We start from the raw sequence: 23,070 nt of genomic DNA, 5'->3' as shown, positions 1-23,070 counted from the left end.
ACCATTAGACTATTACTGAGTTTCTGCATAAGGGAATCTCTAACCTGGGGTGCCTGGGTGGCTCAGTTAAGTGTCTGCTCTCGGCTCAGATCATGATCTCAGAGTCCTGGGATCGAGCCCTGCGTCGGGCTCCATGTTCAGCACGAAGCCTGGTTCTCCCTCTCCCACTCCCCCTGCTTGTGTTTGCTCTCTCTATCAAATAAATAAGTAAAATCTTAAAAAAAAAAAAAAAAGGAAATCTCTAACACATTATTTCCTCTTCTTTCAAAATGCCATCACTCCAATTCAGTACAGTGTCTATAACATCTATGAGATTTACTTTCCTTGGATAATACTTGAAATTCATAACATCATTCTAGAAGGCAGCATCTTCTAGTCTCTTGGTAAATACACTGGCTATAGAGTCAGATAACCTGGGAACCTGGGTTGAAGCACATCAGTTTTACTTTTTGGATCTGTCTTCCATAAAACAAGAATGATATTCAATGGCTACAGTGGATGATCTGATATAATCTGCACAATAACCCTCTGACACTCACCTCTGCTCTCAGTACGCTCACCTTATGAACTACTTAGTCTTCGCTGGGAAAGTTAACAGGAGAAGGTTATTAAGGAGCCAGAAACAGAACTGGTACTTGCTAAATGTCAGTCTCTATTCTCCTTCCCTCATCCCTGAATCCCCTTAGCTGATATCACTGATCAAAAAGCTAAGCAATGTTGCCCTTCTTTATTATTTGCTGCAGAGAAAATGCTGTGCACCTCCTCTAGCAAAGCACCAAACCCACTGCTGGTGTTAAGTCTCAATTCCTTATGTGTTTAGGGTAGAGGAATCCCACCACCTCTATCTGAACACCTTAGAATAGCTGTCCTCAGAGCCATGCAGACCATGTAACCTTCTCATTTCAAGCCTATTCAGGACAAAGAAATTACTGAGTAAGGGGGTCCATTTGCCCCGGCTAAAATGTGCTTTGAGGTGTTAAAACTAAGCATTTCTTAAGTACCAATATCTGGCTCTCCCTGGCTCTATCCTGCTGAGACTCCCCCATCTCTCACCGCCACCCCCCTTCCCAAGGCAACAAGGGGACACCTTATGGTTTCAGAAAATGAGGCCAGAATAGGGCACACACAGTGCTGCGAAAGTGTTCTGTTGCTAATTACAAGCACCAGATGAAGGTCTGGAAAAATTTCAATAATAAATTAAAACAATTAAAAGGCACAAATTTCAAAGCTCAATATGTAAATAACACTGTATCAAAATAAAACTCAACTGTGTAACATCAGTTCAAGGCCCTTGACAACAGCCAGTTTTAACACAGCTGCTTAGATCATACAATTACAGTAACTTTCATTATTTCAGAGACACAGTTTGAAGAGCAGCTGCAAAGAAACTTCCTTCCCCAACCACTCCTGCTGTCCCTTTCTAGTCACAGATCTAGTTGTAAAATCTGAAATCAGAAACCTTTTGAAAGAAAAAACAATGCAACTGCTGACAGCAATAGCAACATCAATGGATGTCTTTAACTTGAAATACACAGACCTAAAGATTCAGACAGAACTGAAGTGAAATGACACTCAGGTCACAAAGCCCAATATTTAGTTGTACCAACAAAGTGGTGTAAACACCTACCTATATGATGTCAGGATGAATCAATTCAGAAATTAGTGGGTGAATAATTAAAACTTCCTGGCAACAAATCTTATTACCTCTGGAGAAGCAGGTGTTTCCTGCCTCTCCCAGACTTTTTTTTTCCCTTTTTAAAGTTACTATCCCCAGAATACCCACCACATGTCAGGCATATTACGTACATTGTGTTTAATCTTCATAATATCCCATGAAGTATTATTATTATTATTATTCCCACACAAAAAAGAAACCGAGGCTCCAAAAACTGGGTTCATAGAACTATTAAGTGCAGGGGTTGGGATTCAAACTTAGAGGCTGTGTAAATTCAAGACCCAAGCTCTCTCCACTCTGTCATGCTGGTCTTTGGCCCTGCATCCAGCCTAAAAAGCCATAGCTATGCTCTGGTCCTTCCTCATCTCCCAGGACCTTTGATCTAGTCTGTCACATTTACAGTCCCAAACAGTTTATCACCCTTACTTGGGGATAAGACAAATGAATAAACCACGGCCAGGAAGCTAAGTGTTTCAAAATTCTTAATTGCTTAGATACCTCACCAAAAGGATCGCCAGTGCTTATCATCCTCTTTGAAGTACAATCTGCCTCTACTTCAAATGGTATAAATTTTCCCTTTAACAACAGTTCTCACAAACCACAAACTTAGCCTGCAGAAATTGACATTGCAGACTAAACATTTACCATGATTTTTAGAAAAGCATATCATAATTATCACTTTTTCCACTGAACCAAAAGGAGCCAGAGACCACAAACATTTTCCATTTTCTTTATACTGACAGGTATGATATTCACAGTAAGCATTTAAAAGTGAGAACTATAGACAACTTTTATAGAATTAATGGCTTCTACATTCAAAAAAAGTCTTAGATTGACAATTTCAACAGAGTAAAACTTCAAACTCAAGATCATCTACAATAAAAGTTAAACACCAAATTAGAATAGTGATTAGTAAGTTGCTCCACACATTATTAAATTTATGTATGAACATACACATGGACCTGTTTCTTCCCTAATACTCTTAAAGCAGGGTCTGTGTTAAGGAACCAACGCCAGTTTTAATCCAAGTCTACTCGACACGAACACAATCAACTAGGCCAGCTTGTCCCCAGCTATTAGATTCATATGTATGATATATCCTGACATATGTATATATGTTCAGATCAAATCCTGTTAAAACAAATAGCGTTTTAACAAAAATATTTCCATGTCCCAGCCAATGGTCCATTCATTTCATGTAATATTCAATACCACAAAATTCCACTTTAACAGAGATATGGACAATGCCTTAAAATTCGCTGTAATGAAAACTGAATTGTATGCAATTATACTAACCATATTTATATACATAACACATGTTCATCTGTTCTGTCTCTCGTCCAAGACCGTATACTCCCCAAGAAAAGGGGTTGCCTCTGAACTACACTCTGCAAAGCAAGAGAACTTCAACAGTGCCACCTGGTGGATATTCTGTAAACATATAAAGTGAGTTGGGACTCTTAAGATGTCTGAGAAGCAAATTACAGGCCAAAAAATAAAATAAAACCCAAACAGTAGAAAGCAAAAAAATAAAAAATTTTTAAAAAAGAGAGAAAAGAAAAGAAAGAAAGAAACAACAGATTTGCCTGAGAAAAATGAAGGCATAACTTCATTTAGTTAAAAGCACTGTTGAGGAACAAATACAATCATCCACTTTAAAAACTGCCCTATCTTTTCTTGCTGTGAGATGCAATGTGAATCCAAAAAGGCTTGGCTGCCACAAGGGCTGTGAGTCCTGGCACCGCACACACCAGGGACACCGCACCACAGGCTCGCTCACCTTACTTACACCCGCCTGTAATTCCCTCTCCCTGACCCCCTCACCCTCCTTCCCTCTCATACAGTTAAAACCATTATCTGTTTCTCTCTCTCCTAAGTAAAAGTAATTATTACTGAACTGGGCTGTAAACATGTATTCTATACTTAGGGCCAATTTAAGGGATTTTCCAGAATAATCTTAACTACAATGATTTTAGCCTTTGCACTAACTTTTGAACCAGCCCCCACCATGACCCACATAATCAACACAATAACCAAGACGTATGATCTTTGCCATCTCACGCAGTTTCTCTGATCGCGGGCTTCCCAGTCTATACAATGAGAAAGGATTGGGGTGCCTGGGCGGCTCAGTGGGTTAAAGCCTCTGCCTTCGGCTCAGGTCATGATCCCAGGGTCCTGGGATCGAGCCCCACATCGGGCTCTCGGCTCTGCAGAGAGTCTGCTTCCTCCTCTCTCTCCCTGCCTGCCTCTCTTGCCTACTTGTAATCTCTGTCAAATAAATAAATAAAATCTTTAAAAAAAAAAAAAAAAAGAGGATTAAGTGATGGCTGAGATCTCTCTTAGCAATTAAAGACTATACAATTCTAGAAAGAGAGGATTCTTGTTTTCTTTTCTAGAAATTTTAATGCATGAAATGGGGCAAACAATGCTACATTTCAGCATAAAAACAACAGGAAAGTCAAAATTTTCTAAGCTAACTCTCAAATATCCTTAAACACTCCCAGTGTAGAAAGTAAACTAACACGTTTTAGAAGAAAGATTAGAAATTCGAAGCTGCCCTGAGACCTGAGCCCAGGTCCTATTTGTTGTGGAAATCCTTAGAATATGAAGTCCTAATGCACGGTCAATCACAGATAGGCTAAGGGCAGAGCTACTCCTTGAAGAGCTGTCCAGAAGCTGTGACAGGTTAGGGCTGGTGGCAATGGCACTGTCTGATCCCTGGCCATTTTTCTAGGTCCACCCTGGCAGAGCAGTTGTACCCTCTAGACTACACTGACCATATTAGAAGAAAACATTTTGGCTACCATTCACTTCAGAAGTGAAATCTATCTTACCTAGCCAAATTTACATCTAAAATCGAAAGAGGAGGAGGAGGGATAAATAGAGACAACAGAGAGAATTAATGAAGAATAAAAAATCAAAGGGGGCTGGAATAGGGAGAGCACAGAGGACTTTAAAGCAGTGAAACTATTCTATAGGAATCATAATGACAGATACATGTCATTACATATTTGCCCAAACCCACAGAACGTAAAACACCAAGAGTGAACCCTAATGTAATGTATGGGCTTTGGCCGATAATGATGTGTCAATATAGGCCTATGTGTTATATAACAAATGAGCCACTCTGCATGGGATGTTAATACTGGGGAGACGGGATGGGATGGTGATAGGGGGCTGGGGTGAAGATATGGAAAATATGGGAATTCTCTGTATTTTCCATCCAATCTTACTATAAACCTAAAACTACTAAAAAAAAAGTCTTTTTTTTTTTAAATCAAAGTAAACTTATCCAGAGGAGTATGTGGGTGTGGGGGAGATAGGGAAAAAGAGAGAGGGAGAGAGGGAGAAACAGTGAGGGAGAAGATGCAGAAATAGATTTCAAAAGATGTGATAAAGACGTGCCATCAGTTTTTCCCATACATTTTTGCCATTCCCTATCCTAAATGTCACTTCAAGTACAAAGGAACATCCTAAACTTTAGGACATTTCTTAAACACAAACACTGTAGGATAAATTGCCTCATGTATTTTTTAAATTACTTATAAAAGCAAAATACAGAGTATATATAGACTACATTGAAACTAACCGCATAGCATTAACTCATTAAATAAAACAATAATATGACCAAAGACCAAAACATTAATTGCAGAAACTGCCTACACTTCCTATAGAGATGCTATACGGCAACTCCTTTTCAAGTGCCATATATTAAAATAAAGTATGGATCCCAAAGAAACTCACACTGTAGTCACACTGTACTCATTCATTCATTTTACAAATACCGACTCAGCTCCATCTAGGCCCTTGGGCTGGACATTCTTCCACTGCTCAGCCTTTTAAAACACAAGGACAGTTACCTGGTAAAGCGGTGATAAAGTCCCGCTGCAGCATGGGCTTCAGGTAAGAGTTAATATGTCCATGCTGATAATGACACATTCGTGAAATAAGGTGTTCCACAAATTCCACTTGATCTGATTCAGACCACTGGTCAAAATATTTAATACACAAGTCTTTTTCTTTTTGATAGTTTCCTTCTGATGGCCTCTTTCTGGAGACGATCACAGATGATGTTCCATTACTTATCTATTTTAGAAAAATAAAGAAAAAAATTAATTAGTTTGATAAGGAAAAGAAATCTAATTAATATTTCATCGGAAACATTTCTTACCCTGTGCATTTAATCTTAAAATGCTAGTTATACCTTAAAGCCAAACTCATTCCTTCATTAATTCATGAAGTAATTTAAAATGTCTTCAGGGCCTGTGTCCTCAAATTAGTCTCTAAAGTAAATGTCAAATTTACAGCTATTTATACAGCTAAACGGTGTCTCATGTCATCATTCTCCAAAGCTTATTCAAAAACCATGTGGCTATTAGATAACTAACACTGGAGATGACCATCTTAGAAAACTTGCTCGACTAGACCAAGAAGCAAGGATTGTTTGTTTTACTTCCCCAAAGACCAAAGTCAATGCTATATTCATCTATGCCAATGGTCTCACACCTGTGTGCATCAGAGTAACAAGAGGGCTTCCTAACTCACAGACTGTCTGGCTCCACCACAGATGTCTTCATTCTACAGGTCTGGAATGCAGCCTGAGAATCTGCATTGCTAACAAGTTCCCAAGTGGTACTGATGCTGCTGGTCCAGAGAACACACTTTAGAGACCACTCTTTGAAAACCACTGGTCTATCTAATGAAGAAACCTGAAAGCAATTCAGTCTAAAAACTGAATCCATCTCCAAACTGTTTCCAGGGCTACTAAAATGCTGGCAAAAAAAATTTAGACTTTCACTCCCTTTTTTGATCACCTACTCCAGAAGTGACCCAGAGCAAACCACATACATATTCCTGAAATGATCCTTAGAGACTCCTACACTAACTGTGTATTTCTCATCAAATCTACATGGTCCTTGCATAAAACCAGCATATTGTTCTACAAATGAAAACTACATACACTGCATCTGACAACAGCACCCCCCCCCCCCAAAATCAGAATCCCTAGACTGAAGCCACAACTGCCACTGATGCTGTACGGCTCAGTAACATCCCTGCTTAAAAACAAAATTACCTCCATGCCTTTGTCAAACATTTGCCAAGCTATCTGCCCATCACTCGTTTGATAGCCCCTTCATGTGTAGTACTAAAAAGACTAGCAGAGAAGAGAATTTTGGGAACTTAAGAGTTATATTATGAACATGCATTAATTCTATTAGGAGCTTATCGCAGAAGTTTTACACAGGAAGAACCAAGAGCTTTGTTATCAACTATGTCCCCTAATTTACAGTGGACTGAATCCATCCCAGAAAGAAGATATCCTTCCTAAGTATCCAGAGAAACCTGGCTTTCCTTATAAAAATCTTAAACATCATACCTGCGTGAAGCAAGTTTTTCTGTCCACATTTAGAGTTACATAGTCGGAAAGCATTCAGCTCCCACCCCATTTATCTTATCACCTTCCTTGTCTAGGAATGTTTTTTTCCCTTGTCATTTGGGTGAGAGAGCTCACTGACACTGGGTACCACCAGAGGGCAGCACTGAACAGCAATTGTTGATGCTGCTTGTAATAAGACCTCTGTCTAACAGACCTTAAAACTCAACATTCAAAACAGTCAGAAAAAATGAAAATTCCTCACTGTGGTGAATATCTGTTGGTATAAGGAGCATCTTTGCTACTTTAAAGTATAAGGGTATTCACCATAACGTTATAACAGAAAAATTAGAAATAACTGCCCAACTACAGGCAAATGGTTAAAGCAAATAATAATGCATATACACAGAGGACTATAATATAGCCATTAAAATTAGATTTATAAAGTAAGATTTTAGTAACAAGAAAACATGTTTAGGAAACAATGTTAAGGAACAAAAAGAAAGATGCAGAATTTTATATAGCATTATAATTAGTTATTTGTGTGAAGGGGAGCACACAAAGACAGAGTAAAGGATATGCACAAAAATGCTGAAAGTACCTAATCTGGAGAAAAAGAGCTTCCTCTTTTCTTTCTATATCTTATTATTTATAACTTGCCAAAGTAATTGCTTCCATAACAGGTTAGATGTAATGGTAACAACTTGCATTTGTGTACTGCTTTATAATTTAAAAAATACTTTCACTTTTGATAGGCAAAAGGTTATCTCATTTGATAAGCAAAAGGGTTATTATTTCATCGACAGAAGGGTTCCTAACCACCTAGCTTCCCTACAGCACTAGCATACCGTTAACTAGTTGACTGAAAGAACTTATTAAAGAAAAACCAAAAGCCAAGTGTTCAGAGCCACTGTGAGTTGAAAAATCAACAATAAATGAAGAGAATCCTATCGGAAAATATCAAATGTGAAAGAGGAACAGAAGTCAGTCTGCACACAGTTCCCCCAAAGAGTGGCAAATGCAGAATTCTACAGCACATTTTACATTTCTACTTCTAACCACCTGCTGGGACCAGAAGCATCTTCCTGGCACTGCTTTACTTTGTTTCATTTCATCTTAAATTTGTTGGCATACTTTATTCTTACTAACTTATTTACTCCTTTTGTTTCAAATAAAATGAACCCAGAGAATATTTTAACATTATTCTCTTCATATTCAGGTTTGTTTTGCCTTTGAAGTATCTTTATGAAAGGAAAAGTTATTTGTACCATAATGGTTGATGAAAGGATCAAATCATGAAACTTTATATCCCATTGGCACACCCCCCGCCCCTGGCAAAACACACACACACACACACACACACACACACAACACACACACACACACACACACACACACACACACATCCCTGGGGGATTGGGAGGAGACCGGGCAGACTAAAACAGAGTCAGAAGGGAAGAAAAGGGAGTTTAAAAGAAAAGGGCAAACTAACAAGAAATGGGGGAGAAGGGTGAGGGTAGCAAGACTAAGTCACCAAAGCATATACTGGTATGGCACGGTACTATTCTGGTGAAAAAGGACACCATCTTCGGCTTAGCCCGTGGCAATAAACTGAGTATCTTAGGCTACAGACACTTAAGAATCTTTGTAATAACTCCAAAACTCTTTACTATTCATAATGACACTTCTTTCCCAAAAGAACAGAAAATAAATAGGGTGGATTCCAAAACTAGTAAAAATGCACAAAGGAAAATGCTTGGCACCTGTTTTTATTGAGAACAGGAGTGGAGGGAGCGTCTTATCTACAGTAAGTCAACTGCTACCTTATCTGTGCCGCGTCATTCCTACCTGCCAAAGGGTATTTTTCTTTGGGGACTCATCTTCATTTTGATCCTCCATAACTGAAGTGTTCTAAGGGGGGAAAAACAGGTTATTTGAATTATGCCAAGTTTTGCAAATCCTAAATAACTACACCAAAATATAATTTTGAAATCCCAAACTAGAATGTACCAACACAAACCCAAGAGCTGTTTGGCTTGTGACTAACACATGCCGTTTTAGGTCAAGAGGGTTGTGCTCATCTGTCATAAATCAGGAAGTTAGTGACTGGACAAAAGGAAGCATGAAGTCTTTATTTATGAAGGTTGGGCATGCTTAGAAAACAGGCTGAATTACGGGGTTGGGGCTGAGGCTCTACCTCAGTCGTCTGCTATTATTTTTTTAACTTATGTGGCAAGAAGCCCCAGAGACTCAATAAGTTCTTGATGATTGCTCAAAACATTTACTAGAATGTCTGCTATTCAGAAAACCATCCCAACCATCATCGGCAATTAGGACTGCCAGAAACCCTCTCTCCTTTTCTCTTTCCTCCCTTGATAACCTTGTTTTTCTGGACCAGCTTTTCAATCTCCCTTAGCAAGCATGGTGTGTGCCCCAACTTTTTCCCTGAAGAGGAGGATGCTGGTAGCCAGTAACAATCTGGCTTGCCTTGGGAATGCATTAGCTTTTGATTTTTGTGTTTCCTGCACAAAGAGGCACTGTGTAATTATTCTTTCTGGTGACCTAGTCGCTCAATAGATGCCCATTAACTGGAGATTATACATGATTGGATTTTCCCTTTTGAAGCTCCTACCTAATAGCTAAATGGAAACTTAATGAGAGGGGAAAGTGGAAGAGTTGTGCTCTGAAAGGGATAACAATTTATGTCCCTCTAAGATTCCTTCCAAGCCTAAAATTCTAAGATTAAGGTAAAAACTTTATAGCATTCCATAGTAGTATTCAAAGGGATCCTGCAGACCTGTTAAAGTTATCAATGTTTACAAGATTCTGTTTATTGCGTTGGGAATAAGCCTATCTCCCCAAATTTCCCTATTTTTCCTTTATTTTCTTCAAGTCATAAAACCCACACAGTATTCTCAATTTGTTTGAAAACCCAATGTGGGTAAATGACAGAAGAAACACTGCTGAACACTAGTGTTCTATAGGTCACACACAGCTAGCTCTGATGAGGGACACAGTATGATGTACTACAAAAGTCAAAGGCCTTGAAACCAGAGAGAAGTTGAAATTACAATCTGGTCACTCATCAGTGTGTTGCTCATCAATCATGAGCAAGCTGTTTCTCCCACGGAAAAATACAAACCATATAAAAGTGTTGTGAGGACTGAGACTCCCCAGCACAGTGCTTGGTGTGTAACTGGAATCCCAAAAAATCAGTTCACGCCTTGCTCTGAAGATACTATTTTCCCCCAACTGTTATCCTCTCATACTTTCATAACCTCAGACTTTGAAAGAATAGCTCCAGATGGCTGCATATAGAGAAAATCCACTGGCTCCCTCAATAAAATCTTAAGAGCCCCACAGTCCCAGGGTCTACAATTGGGGAGAGGAGGAGAAAACCCAGGGTCCCTGTATGAGAAAGCCAACTATGAGCTTGAGAGGACAGCCATATGTCCAAAGGGGCCAAAACAGGTCTAGAGTGCAGACAGATAAATGATCTTGAATGGGAAGAAGACAATGGAGAATAGAAAAACAAAAGTAGTATTTCTCTCTCTGTGTAATTTCCCGTTTACTGCTATCTACAAGGACCTGGGATTAATAAAGCTGGCAGCGGAGTCAATAAAGGGGAACAGTGACTCAGTACATATCTTCTGGGTCCGACTGGTAGTCACAAAGCCATCTTTGCAAGGTCACAATGTCCTGGGTTCTAAGAGAGTGACAAGAAGAAAGTATTACTGGAAACACGATAAGTGAAGTATATAAAGTAGAAGAGAGATGGGAAGTCTCTGCCCCTGTCTTCAGGCACCCCAGAACACGTATGAAGGTTGCATAAATGTAGTATTTTAAACTAAAAACTTTTGTTATACAGGAATCTGAAGCCACCAGAACTATTATTCTGACCTAAGCTACCCAAATATCTTCCTCACTCAGGGAGCAAATAAGAAGTCCCCACAGACTACACAAGGAACAACCTTCTTTACAGTTTAATTGATTCTTCCTTTCATTCATTCCAAAACAGAGAAATGGTGCCTGTTTAAGCAGTTGAGAAAGAAACAACCCCTCTGATAAAAATGGCTACTATTCTCTTAAGGTCTGATAAAAGTGAATAAAGATATACAATTTTAATAAGATTGTATTTAATAAAGCCTTAGGGTGGCTGGAATAGCTCCCTCATCATACATATCTTTGCGACTTCTTTTATATCGCCTTCAGGAGAAGATGCCAAAGGGAAGATGCTGCTCTCAAGCTACACTGATTAGAGGATCATTTCCAAAGACGATTCCCGGCGACACAAGAGATGCTCACAGTGAAAAGGGTCCCAGGGTGTAGTAATCAAGTCTGACAAATGCTGTATGCTCCTGTACATGCTCTCTCCTCTCAAGCTTGCCCCCTTCTTTGTTTTCCTCTCCCTTCCCCACCCCCCTCACACACACACAGTCACAACCTATCTCATTAAGATACTAAAGGCCCTGTAATGTCCTGTAATTATACCATGCTAAATTAGTTTAATCCAGCTTTTCCAAGTTTGTTGGACCTGGATATCCCCTTTTACATCTCTTAATAATAGTTCGGCACATACTGGCAAACATTAGACTAGGACATTAACATGGCATAGTCCCTTCCTCCTCCCACTTTACTGGACAAATATTTCTGAGAGATCAAGGCAATACCCACTTTTGCTAGGTATAATATATTCCTCTCCTATTCCCCATCTTTCTCAGCCTACAACATGGGACTGTGAGAATAGGAGGGATGTCATGAATAGAAAATTCTCTTTTAAGAGCCACAATTTCTCTGAAGCACTTGAACTTTCACTCCTTGAAGATTAAAACAAACACAAGGTCACAGATTCAAGGGTAAGGTAAGAAAGACAATGAGTCTGCCAAAAGAAAAGGAAGGTGTTTTCCTACATCCACACTCTGATGAAACCAAGTTAAGCCAATCTGAAAGCTGAAACCCTCGTTAATTCTCCAACACTTCTGGGAAAGGAAAGTTCTTTGAAATACCAACCTGACTTATTCACTTCCTACCCTTCTCATCATCATCTCTTTCTTCCTGCAACTACCAAGCAGCATTACATGTAAATAAAAATGCAGACCTTCGTATCCTGATACCACTGCCAAAGAAAAACACAATCTAGGAAGAAGCAGCCAGGACTATTGACGTGACTGAAATGACTATTGGTCATTTCAGGTGCTATCTCTATGCTCATACAAAAAAGGACCCCAGGGTCTAAAAAAGTTTGACAAACGCCATACTCTACAAACACACCTGGCTCTCCCCCACGCCAAGGTTAAAATACACTTCATTTCATTAAGACACTAAAGGCTCAGAAATGTCTCATAAGTACCAGTCAGGTTAAGATAGTTTAACCTAGCTTTCCCAAGTTTGTTGGACATGGACACTCCCTTTCATAATAATACCTGATTTTAACAATAGCTCAGCAAATATTGGCAAACACTGGACTAAGGCAATACGTGGCCTAATCCTCCTTCTTCCCACTTCACTGGACCAGTGCTTCTGGGAGACAAAGGAAATGACCACTTCAGTAAAAAGAATATATTCCTCTCTCCTCTTCCCCATCATCCTTCCCAGACTACTTACTACATGAGGTGAGTCTGTGTACAGGTACAAAAAGCTCTAAGCAGTGATATATCTTTGCCAGTAGGTGCCACCAACTAACACAGAATATATTTCACTTGGAAAATCCTCTACTTCAAGAGTTATGTAAGAGGAATAAATTTCCTACTTTAAAAAAGCTGCAAACTCTACCTTATGAGTTTCCTGATGAGAAATGCTTATACAATGTAAGATTTTCGCACAAAAAGAATCTTTACTCTTGAGAGGAACCAAAAAAAAACCCAAAAAACAAAAAACAAACAAAAAAAAAAACAAAACAAAAACAAAAAAAACCCTACAAAGGATCTGGAAAACACGGGAACATTCTGCCGTTTTCTCTAGTGTTTTAAAATTTGGGGATTTAAGACATTAAGAATGACAGTTACATAATGCAAAATGTTCCTACCTAACTTTATTGGGTTTCTAACCTAGGCTTGTTTCATTCATTGTCTTTTAATCTTCAGAAAAAATATGAATGTATATGTTGCAATTTTACAGTAAAAAACTGAAGAACAGAGAATTAAGTAAGTGATTGAGAGTCACACAGTATACGAGAGATGCAGGACTCAGATCTAGGTCTGTTCTACTCAGAAATCCATGTACTTTCCATTGTCTTCCAACTGCTGGTTGTAGCCTATGAAATTAATTTAATGGGCTGCAACCAGGAAATTTTAATAAAATGAAATTGAATCTGGGCATTCTCCTGCCCACAACGGTTAGCATAACAAAAATCGCAAAGGGTAAATAAAAGGAATGAGCAAACACAGTACAGGAAAATTCAAATTAAAGGAAAGCAACAATCTTAATTGTACAAGGAGAACAATATTCAAGTCAGATGACTGAGTGACAATAAGTTTTTTAAAATCTCTAAAAGGCGGGACGCCTTGGTGGCTCAGTCGGTTAAGCAGCTGCCTTCGGCTCAGGTCATGATCTCAGGGTCCTGGGATCAAGTACCTCATGGGGCCCCTTGCTCAGCAGGGAGCCTACTTTTCTCTGCCTCTGCCTGCCACTCTGCCTGCTTGTGTGCATGCGCACGCGCTCACGTGATCTCTCTCTCTCTTTCTGTCAAATAAATAAATAAATAAAAATCTTTTAAAAAATAATCTCTAAAAGGCATAATTTATGAAGAGCCTAAGGCAAACTTTTACATACTGAATATAAAATTCCACAAAATACATCAAGGAAAAAAGTTACTTTTTTTTTTCTTTTTTAGTTTTTTAAAACACCTTTTTGTCTTTGAGACAAATCACAAAGACCAAACAAAAATAATCAAACACCTGACTTTCCACGGGACGTTAAAGAAAACAACAAAAAATACCAAAACTGATAGAGCATCCTGGGCCACAGATGAAATCTGAAATTTCAGTTAGAAATCAGGAACAGATTATTGTATATTTAAAATCAGGCAAGCAGAAACGTCAAAATATAGTTTACCAGTTACTATGTACCATAAATTCCAAAGATAAACAGAACAATGACTGGCACAAACAATCCAAACACTTTTGTGTTGTTATTGTTAATTCCACCCAGGCCCTTAATCTGGCATTAGATGCTGCACCCTTAAACCTAAATCTTACCAACACATTGCTAGGAAATGAGATCACTGAAGAGGCAGAAATATTCATTTGGAAAAAGAAGAGACAAGCTTGTCCAAAAAAGCAGTCCCTTCTCTCATACTAATCCTGTAATTCAGAAGGAAGAGAGCCACGAATACATCTATGCATACATGACTTTTTAAAACAACACCTCACCACCGTCAAATATAGCTCAAACAAAAACCTTCCTGTCCCTCCACACAAATACCAAAATACAGGAACAAACCAATTGTTTTATTTCTACAATATAATTAAAATAAGAATTAAAAATACAAATTCATTGGGAGGTTGTGAGAAATCACTGCTACATCAGTTTATTTAACCTACAGTTCCATTCAAATGTCTAAGTAGGTATTTGCCATTACTGACCTCACATAACAAGATCACACTGAGGTATCCGGAAAAATGAATACAGGGTAAAATTTTTCTTCCTTTCTTCACCACCAATTATTTTTTAAAGAGGAAAATGCTTACAATTTTAGATACTAAAAATATTTTTTAAGCTACAATAATTAAAGCAGTGTTGTACTTTAATTGGCAAAGCCAAGATCAATGAAACAAAACAGAAAGTACAAAAACAGACTCATTTATACTTACAAATTTGTATATGATAAAGTTTGAGCTTTGAATTGCTGAGAAAGGGATAACTTAAAAAAAAATTAAAAATAAAAGCTAAAATGCTACCTCATATTACATTCCAATATACATACTATAGATAAAAAGAATCAAATGTGAAAAACTATAACCATAAAACTCCTAAAAGCAAGCATACAGGAGCTTTTATTTTTTTAAATTCATGGAACACAGGAAATGCTGTCTAAACATGATATCAAACACAGAAATAAATGTGGGCTTGATTACATTAAAATTCAAACTAATCAATAATCGTAATCATAATCAATGAAGTTTAAAAACAAATACACTGGGGGCATATTACAATGTATGATAAATAACTTACTATATACAGATTTCTAATAAATGGGAAAACCAAAACGAAGTTCTTAATAGGCAAATAAGCAAAGAGTAAGTACAGATACTTCTAAACTAGAAATTTAAATGGCCATTAAAAATGAACATATACAACAACAAAAAAGAGACGCAATTTCTCACCTACTAAAGTTAGGAACTTTTATTACCATATACTGTACAGGAATTGGGCTCTCTGGTAGGATTATAAATTGTTACATTTCAGAGAACATTTATCAATATATAACTTCAAAAGGTACTGTGTAACACTCGACATAATTGAACTTACAGCAATTTATCCTAAGGAATTGGGAGACGTATATAAAATAGTAGCTACAACAATTTATAACATGGAAAAACAGAAAACAATGTAAATGTCCAACAAGAGAATATCACTTAAAAACACAAGAGAAATTTTTAATTCTTTTTTACAAGTTCATACTGAAGTATAATATAATAAAGAGCTTAATTCTCATGTGTAACTAGTACTCAGACCAACATAAAGAACATCACCATGGCCTCAAATACTTCCCTCCTATCACTTCCCTCATATTACCTCTCAGTCATTAATGCCTAAAGGTAACCACTATCGTTCTTTTTTAACCACTATCTTTTTAATATCAGCAGAGTCATAGATTCATTTTTGAACTTATATAAACAGATTCATATCATATATACTCTTTGAGTCTGGCTTCTTTTATTATGATTTGAGATTCTTAAATCCAGCGGCAGTTCATTCTTTTTCAAAAACTGCTATATATTAATTCAAAAGTTATTTATTCATTTTACTGCTAATGAATACTTCTACTTTTGGCATTTAAAATAATTCTGCCATATCTGCTGGTGTACATGGGTATGTATTTCTATTGGGTCTACACCAGGGTAGTATTTATACTACCAAGTTTTTCGAAGTAATTCTATCTAATAATCACTCCCACCAGTGGTGTATGTGAGTTCTAGCTGTTCTTTAACCAGGTATGGAGTGTATTTTTTGCTTGGTTTGGGTTTTTTTGTTTGTTTGTTGTTGTTATTGCTTAATTTAACACTCTGCTGGGTGCTTAGTAGGATCTCTCTGTGGCTCAATCTCTTTGCCTGATGACTAATGACTAATAATGCTGAACACCTTTTCCCAAATTTATCAATCATTTGGGTACCTTCTTTTGTAAAGTGACACTTTAAAGTTTTGGACCAGGTATTTCTGTAAGTGGCCTAAGCGGATCTTTGAAAATGGTTCATTATTCACTTTACCCAGAAAACCCCACAAAACCATGCAAATCAAGAGCTACAAATCAAGAGATTCAAATCTTCATATTCACTTTAAAAAGACCTGTGAAACTGCTAAGGCCATCAAAAGTATGCATATCCACCAAAAAGCCACGAGGCAGTGGAAGGATGAACTTGACAGAAACAATGCGTGCCACTCCATTGCTACCGTGGTAGCAAAGAGTTATTAGGCATGTCCAGGCCAAACAGTGGGGGGCTAGATACAGGGCTGGTGGCCCAAAAGATTAGTGAATTTTTATCACATATGCTTAAAAATGCAGAGAGCAATGCTGAACTAAAGGGTTTAGATGTACATTCTCTGGTCACTGAGCACATCCAGGTAAACAAAGCCCCCAAGTTGTGGCACAGAACTTACAGAGCTCACGGTCAGATTAATGCACACGCGACCAGTCCCTGCCACATTGAGGTGATTTTTATTGAAAACAAGCAAACTGTTCCTAAATCAGAAGAGGTAGTTTGCAGAGAAGAAAAAGATATCCCTTGGGGCTCCTGGGTTGCTCAGTGGATTAAGCCTCTGCCTTCAGCTCAGGTCATGATCTCAGAGTCCTGGGATCAAGCCCCACATTGGGCTCTCTGCTCAGCAGGGAGCCTACTTCCCCCTCTCTCTCTGCCTCTCTGCTTACTTGTAATCTCTCTCTCTTTCTCTCTGTCAAATAAATAAATAAAATCTTAAAAAGAAAAAAAAAAAAAAGATATCCCAAAAATAAACTGAAGAAACAAAAACTTGTGGCCCAGGAATAAATATGGCATAAAATAAAAGCAAATAAAAGTTTTTTAAAAAAACCTTTTAACTATGGGGCGCCTGGGTGGCTCAGCTGGTGAAGCTTCTGCCTTTGACTCAGGTCATGATCCCGGGGTCCTGGGATCGAGCCCCGCATCGGGTTCCCAGCTCAGCAGAAAGCCGGCTTCTCCTTCTGCCTCTGCTTGCCGCTCTGCCTACTTGTGCTCTCTATCAAATAAATAAATAAAAATTTTAAGAAAGCTTTTGACTTTTTTTAACCAGTCTTTTCTTACTGATATCTAGAAATTCTTTGTATATTCTAGAATGCAGTCCTTTTCAAAGATGTTTATTGCAAAGGTCTTCTCTTTATCTGAGGTTTGACTTTTCATTCTTTCAATGGTGTTTTTCGATAAAGAGAAGTAATTTTAATGACGTATAATTTATTCATTGTTTCTTTTATTATAATTTGTGATTTCTATATCCTGCTTAAGAAATATCTCTTCTCCTAAAGTCATATTCTCCCATATAGTAGTAGCCTAGAAGTTTTTACTTTACCTTTTTACACCTACATCTAAAATACATGCATACTAAACTTTATGAAAAGTAGAGGAGTCAGGATTCATTATGTTTTCAAATTGCAGTTTGCAACCTGTTGTGATTTATAATATCAATTTAATGGATAACCAGCATTTTAAAAAAATGAAATAGAACACAATGTACATCCTCTCTTTTATCAATTCTAACATACATTTTTCCATTTTTTTCATTTTAATCTCTGAAACTGAGATATTTCTTATAATCAACAGCATCTTCAAATTAAAAAGATAGGATTTTTTCTGAACGCTACAAAAATAATGGCATTTCCTACAATCCATGCTGTCTTAAGATTTCTTTTTTTCCTAAGGATTTATTTATTTATTTAGTTGAGAGCAAGGAGAGCATAAGTATGAGTGGGGGTGAGAAGGGGGAGAGAGAGAATCTCAAGCAGACTCCCTGTTAAGTAGTCAAGTAAAGCACAGAGCCCCGACACAGAACTGGATCTCATGACCCCAAGATCACAACCTGAGCCAAAATCATGCATTAGACACTCAACTGACTGAGCCACCCAGGCACCCTCCCCCACTGTCTTACATTTCACAAGGTAATACAGCATACATTGGGGAGTATATATTACTATATATTAGGAGTGTATGTTATGTTGTATACACACAAATACATATATATAAAACATATATATAAATAGGTATACGTGTACATACATATAAATTACACATAAACACATGCTCACATATACTAGATCTAAATGTAAATTTTTTACTGTTCTAAACGTAAATTTTATTTCTTGCTGTGAAAATACTTAAAAGCACTGAAAACCCCTGGTTAAGGTATTAAAGTACAATGAATCCCATACCGCAGAAGTTACCACCTTTTTAGCTTTCTTCTGATTCTTCTAATTATACCAAAAGGTATTTTTACATCTCATTAATACTTTCAATAACAAACAGTATCTGGCTAAAATTTCATATAGTCTCAGCAACTGCCTTTGATTTTTCAGTCATGCAGTGATACAGTCCTCTTTTCTAATTCTTTAGAAGAAGGATTTTTTAAACATGTGCAGCACATAAAAGAAAAAAATGTTATGCAGATATGTCAGAAACTGTGAAAGTTATACTCACCTGTCTAAAGGTAAGGGAAAACTAACTTAGAAGAACATGACATGAAAGAAGGTCTAAAGTATATTTGAAATTTAAAAGGGGGGGGCTTCAAAATAACGTCTGTATGGTTCCATCCTTATGAATAAAATTTATATTTATTTAGAACAGTATCTAGAAAAGGTGTGGTAATGCTAACAATATTATCTGTGTATTTTATTTTCTATTTGCTTAAAAGACACATCTCTTTTTAATAATAAGGATCAGTGATTTTTAAAATTAAATGTAAGAAAGTAAAAACTCCATGCCAAGACCCCAGATACATATGCTGAACGCTAAGGGAACAGAAACTAGTTCCTGAATGTTGAGGCAGGAGTCAGATCCTGCTGCATGTCATTTGACCTCTGTATGCCTGCTTCCTCATCCAGAAAACTGAAGTGGAAACAGGCCTCCCTGACAGAGGGAGTGAGAAAATTTAAAATTTTAAATTTTAAACTTAAAATTTAAAGGAGAAGCCAATCCTGACACTTATAAGGGCTCCCTTAGTCAAATTTTACCTCCGAAGGGCAGAAATGTTTGGCTGTGTTATTCACTCTGTGTTCTTTCCAGTTAGGATAATTCCTCGCACACGACTGAAGTACAGAAGTACAATAAGTATTTTTGACATGAATCTCAGCTAAAGTTATTATATTCTTCCTACTAATTGTAATGACAAAAATAGTAACCTTGTTTCTGCTTACTCCTTTCCCATATTTTCCAAATTGTCTGTAGTGACCAAAGACTCAAAATGTAGGGGGGTAAAAACCATGCAACACAATTCCTGGTCCTCATAAAAAGTGGTAAAGAAACAAAGATCTACTTTCAGAAAAGCAGTCATCCTATCACCCTTTAAGTATTCATTTACCTAGATAAAAGAACATATCATTAAGTATTTGACTGTTTAAAAAGGTCCAACAGAAGGATACAAGTCTGCTGGATTCTCCCTAAGAACGCGAACAGAGGAGTGGCAAATGGGCACTTCCATGCTTCCTGGTGCATTATTAATCATTATTAATACTTCGAAGAGAACTACAAAAGTAAAACTTGTCAAATGTTTCATATTCACTAAGGGAAGCCAGAAAAAGAAGGTGCTTTCAAAGAAGTCAGTAGAATGGTCAAAAGACACTGAGTCGTGGCACCACAGAGGGAGTCAGTCAGCTGAAGCGTAATGAGCAGGCCTGTAGAGACTCAGTGCCCCCACTGCACACTCCGCACTCTGACAATGACAAACTATCTGACTTCCTGTAAGTTACTTGACTTCTCTCTCTCAGATTCAGTTTCCTCTTTTAAAGGGAAGGAATAACACTATGTTGTAGGAACAGAAAAAACATGTACAAAAGCACCTACAACATATCACTGCTCAGTGTCAGTGCAGGGGATCTAAACCAGAAAAATATTTTTCCTTTTTTGCTTCCACTATTAATCATTTTTTTTTTAAACATGAAAGCATCTATCAGTGATGTCAGCCAAAGCTAGAGAAATACCACTATGCATCACAGTCATTTCTTATATTATTGTGTTTAAGTATAACTTGGTAAGTTAATCTAAGATTCAAACATAAAACCTACCTGAAGAAATTAAAAGGCAATGAATTACATTTATAAGAATAGTAGCTACCACTAACTGAGCACCAGTTAGAGATTATACTGTTTAAAGAAAACTGAAGAGAATTAAACCCATCAAAAACTTCAAAGACTAAGAGATGATGAATTCAACACAATGCCAATCAAAATCCCAGCAGACATTTTCCCCCTCCCAAAAATTAAGCTGATTTTAAAATTCATATGGAAATATTAAAAAAAAAAACAAAACAAAACAAGGCAACCTGGAAGGACTAACCTGAGAATTTACACTATGAGATATCAAGATCTATTATATAGCTGTTGTAACTAAGACGGTGCTATGTAGAGACAAAGGCAGAAAAACTGATCAACAGAACAAAATAGCATCCAAACTCAGATCCCACATTATGACTTCAACTGACTAAAAACCAAGGCCCTACTTTCTTCCCAAGGAGGAAAAAAACCCATTCTAGACAGACTGCAGATCTAAATGTAATGGTAAAATGATAAAGCTTTTAGAAGAAACCATAGGACATAACCTTGGAAAAGGCAAAGCTTTCTTAAACAGGACATAACTAATAACCAGAAAGAAAAATACAATAAATTATATTAAAGAGTTTCTATTCACTGAAAGAATTATTAAAAGACTGAAAGAGCGATTAAAACGTTCTAAAACTGATGTTGATGGTACAACACTGAACTGCATACTACTGAAATAGCTGAATTTAACAATATGTAAAATATCTCTCAATTTTTTAAAAGAATTAAATTTAAGAAAAAAAAAAGGCAATCCACAGACTGAGAGACTGATAATACATCCGAAATACTGAAGAGGAAAAAAAAAACTTCAAATCCACAAGGAAAACACATACACATACACCCAAACAAAAAATGGGTAAAACATTTGTATAGGCACTTCACAAAAGAAAATATCCAAATCACATTAAAAAATTTAAAAAATCAACCAAAACACTGCAAAAAGACAAACAATATTTGGATTTTGCTACACAGACTGAAAACGATAAATTAAAACCGTCTGAAACATGCTCTTGAATCACTGCTTTTTCCATCTGTCATGCATATATTAGGTTACTGACAACCTACATTTTCCTTTTTAATGCTGACAGTTTGCTTCATCTCATAATTTACTTACTCAACACAGGAAGTAATGGACATTAAACTTATTATTACTTTAGGGGTGCCAGGAAGGCTCAGTGTTTATAAAGCCTCTGCCCTTGGCTCTGGTCATGATCCCGGGGTCTTGGGATGGAGCCCCACATCAGGCTCTCTGTTCAGCAGGGAGCCTGCTTCCTCCTCTCTCTCTCTCTCTCTCTGATTGCCTCTCTGCCTACCTGGGATCTATTTCTGTCAAATAAATAAATAAAATCTTAAAAAAAAAACTTACTATTACTTTAAACACCACTGCAAAGAAACCTTCATGCCTACATTAAGTGATTACCTCTTTTGATCAAATTCCTAGAATTGCTGGCTCCATGAGAATGTGCATTTAGTCAATGGATGTCTGAACAGAGTTTCATCCCCTTTGTCTAATCATTTCTTTTCATTAAAACAGATATCATCTTACAATTTATTAACTCCAATAGCCAATTCTTATTGCTCACATTTCTGAACCTATCAGTAAGATTGAGTATTTCCTCCTTCTTGATATACTTCAATTCACTGGCTCCCAGCACTCTGCATTTGGCAAGTTCTCAGACCTCTACTATAAGAAATGTTAAAACTACCCAGACAAAAGAAATTAAACCAGAAGTAAACTTAGATCTAATGAAGGAATGCAGATTAATGAAGAGAAAAATGGTAAAAATTAGGGTATAGATAAAATAATTTTTTCCATTTTATAATTTTTTAAAATAAGACTGACTACCTGAGAAGTACAAAATGCTGCTCAATGAAATTAAACAAGTCACAAATAAATGGAAAGCTGTGCTGTGTTCATGGACTACAAGACTTCATATTATTAATATGTCAGTACTACCCAGACCAATCTACAGATACATGGTAGTCCAACAAAATCCTAACAACATTTTGTTTAAAAAAAAGAAAAAAATATATATAGATATATATCGATATATAAATATATTTGAGATATATATAGATATGTATCTCAAACATGTGAAATCTCAAGGACCCCCAGAAGCCAAAACAATTTTGAAAAACAACACTGGAGGGTTCACCCTTTCTGATTTCAACACTTTCTACATAACTACAGTAATCAAAACAATGTAGTGCTGGGATATGGACAAATCAATGGAATAAAAAGCCCAGAAGTAAACCCTCACTTATATGGTCAAATGATTTTTGACAAGGGTGCCAAAATCATTCAATGGGGGAAAGGACAATCTTCTCCACAAATGGTGGTGGGAAAAATGAATATCCACATGCAAAAGAATGAAGATGGACGCTTACCATGCACCATATATAAAAATCAACTAAAAATGGAGCAAAGACCTGAACGTAAGAGCTAAAACTGTACACTTCTTAGACAAAAACACAAAGGAAAAGCTTCGTGACACTCTACCTTGCCATGATTTCTTAGATATGATCCCAAAAGCACAGGAAACA

The 23,070-nt window shown here is 37.1% G+C and overlaps 1 protein-coding gene across 7 annotated transcripts in view; it reads right to left on the bottom strand.

The window, feature by feature from the left end:
• The window catches only part of FBXW11 (F-box and WD repeat domain containing 11), a 121,770-nt gene that overhangs the window by 33,688 nt on the left and 65,012 nt on the right, over window positions 1-23,070 (bottom strand). For 5 of the 7 annotated variants that reach the window (XM_032337014.1, XM_032337015.1, XM_032337013.1 and 2 more), the window contains 2 exons: window positions 8,898-8,960; window positions 5,536-5,761 (listed from right to left, as the gene is read on the bottom strand). In XM_032337014.1, coding sequence (XP_032192905.1) covers window positions 5,536-5,761; window positions 8,898-8,960 — 289 coding nt within the window. The remainder of the gene's footprint in view (window positions 1-5,535; window positions 5,762-8,897; window positions 8,961-23,070) is intronic. The other 2 variants (XM_032337016.1, XM_032337020.1) reach the window with 1 other exon arrangement.

Source organism: Mustela erminea, chromosome 3 (genome assembly GCF_009829155.1).
Source record: "Mustela erminea isolate mMusErm1 chromosome 3, mMusErm1.Pri, whole genome shotgun sequence".
Taxonomy (NCBI): Eukaryota; Metazoa; Chordata; class Mammalia; order Carnivora; family Mustelidae; genus Mustela; species Mustela erminea.
This window is presented reverse-complemented; position numbering and strand designations above follow the sequence as displayed.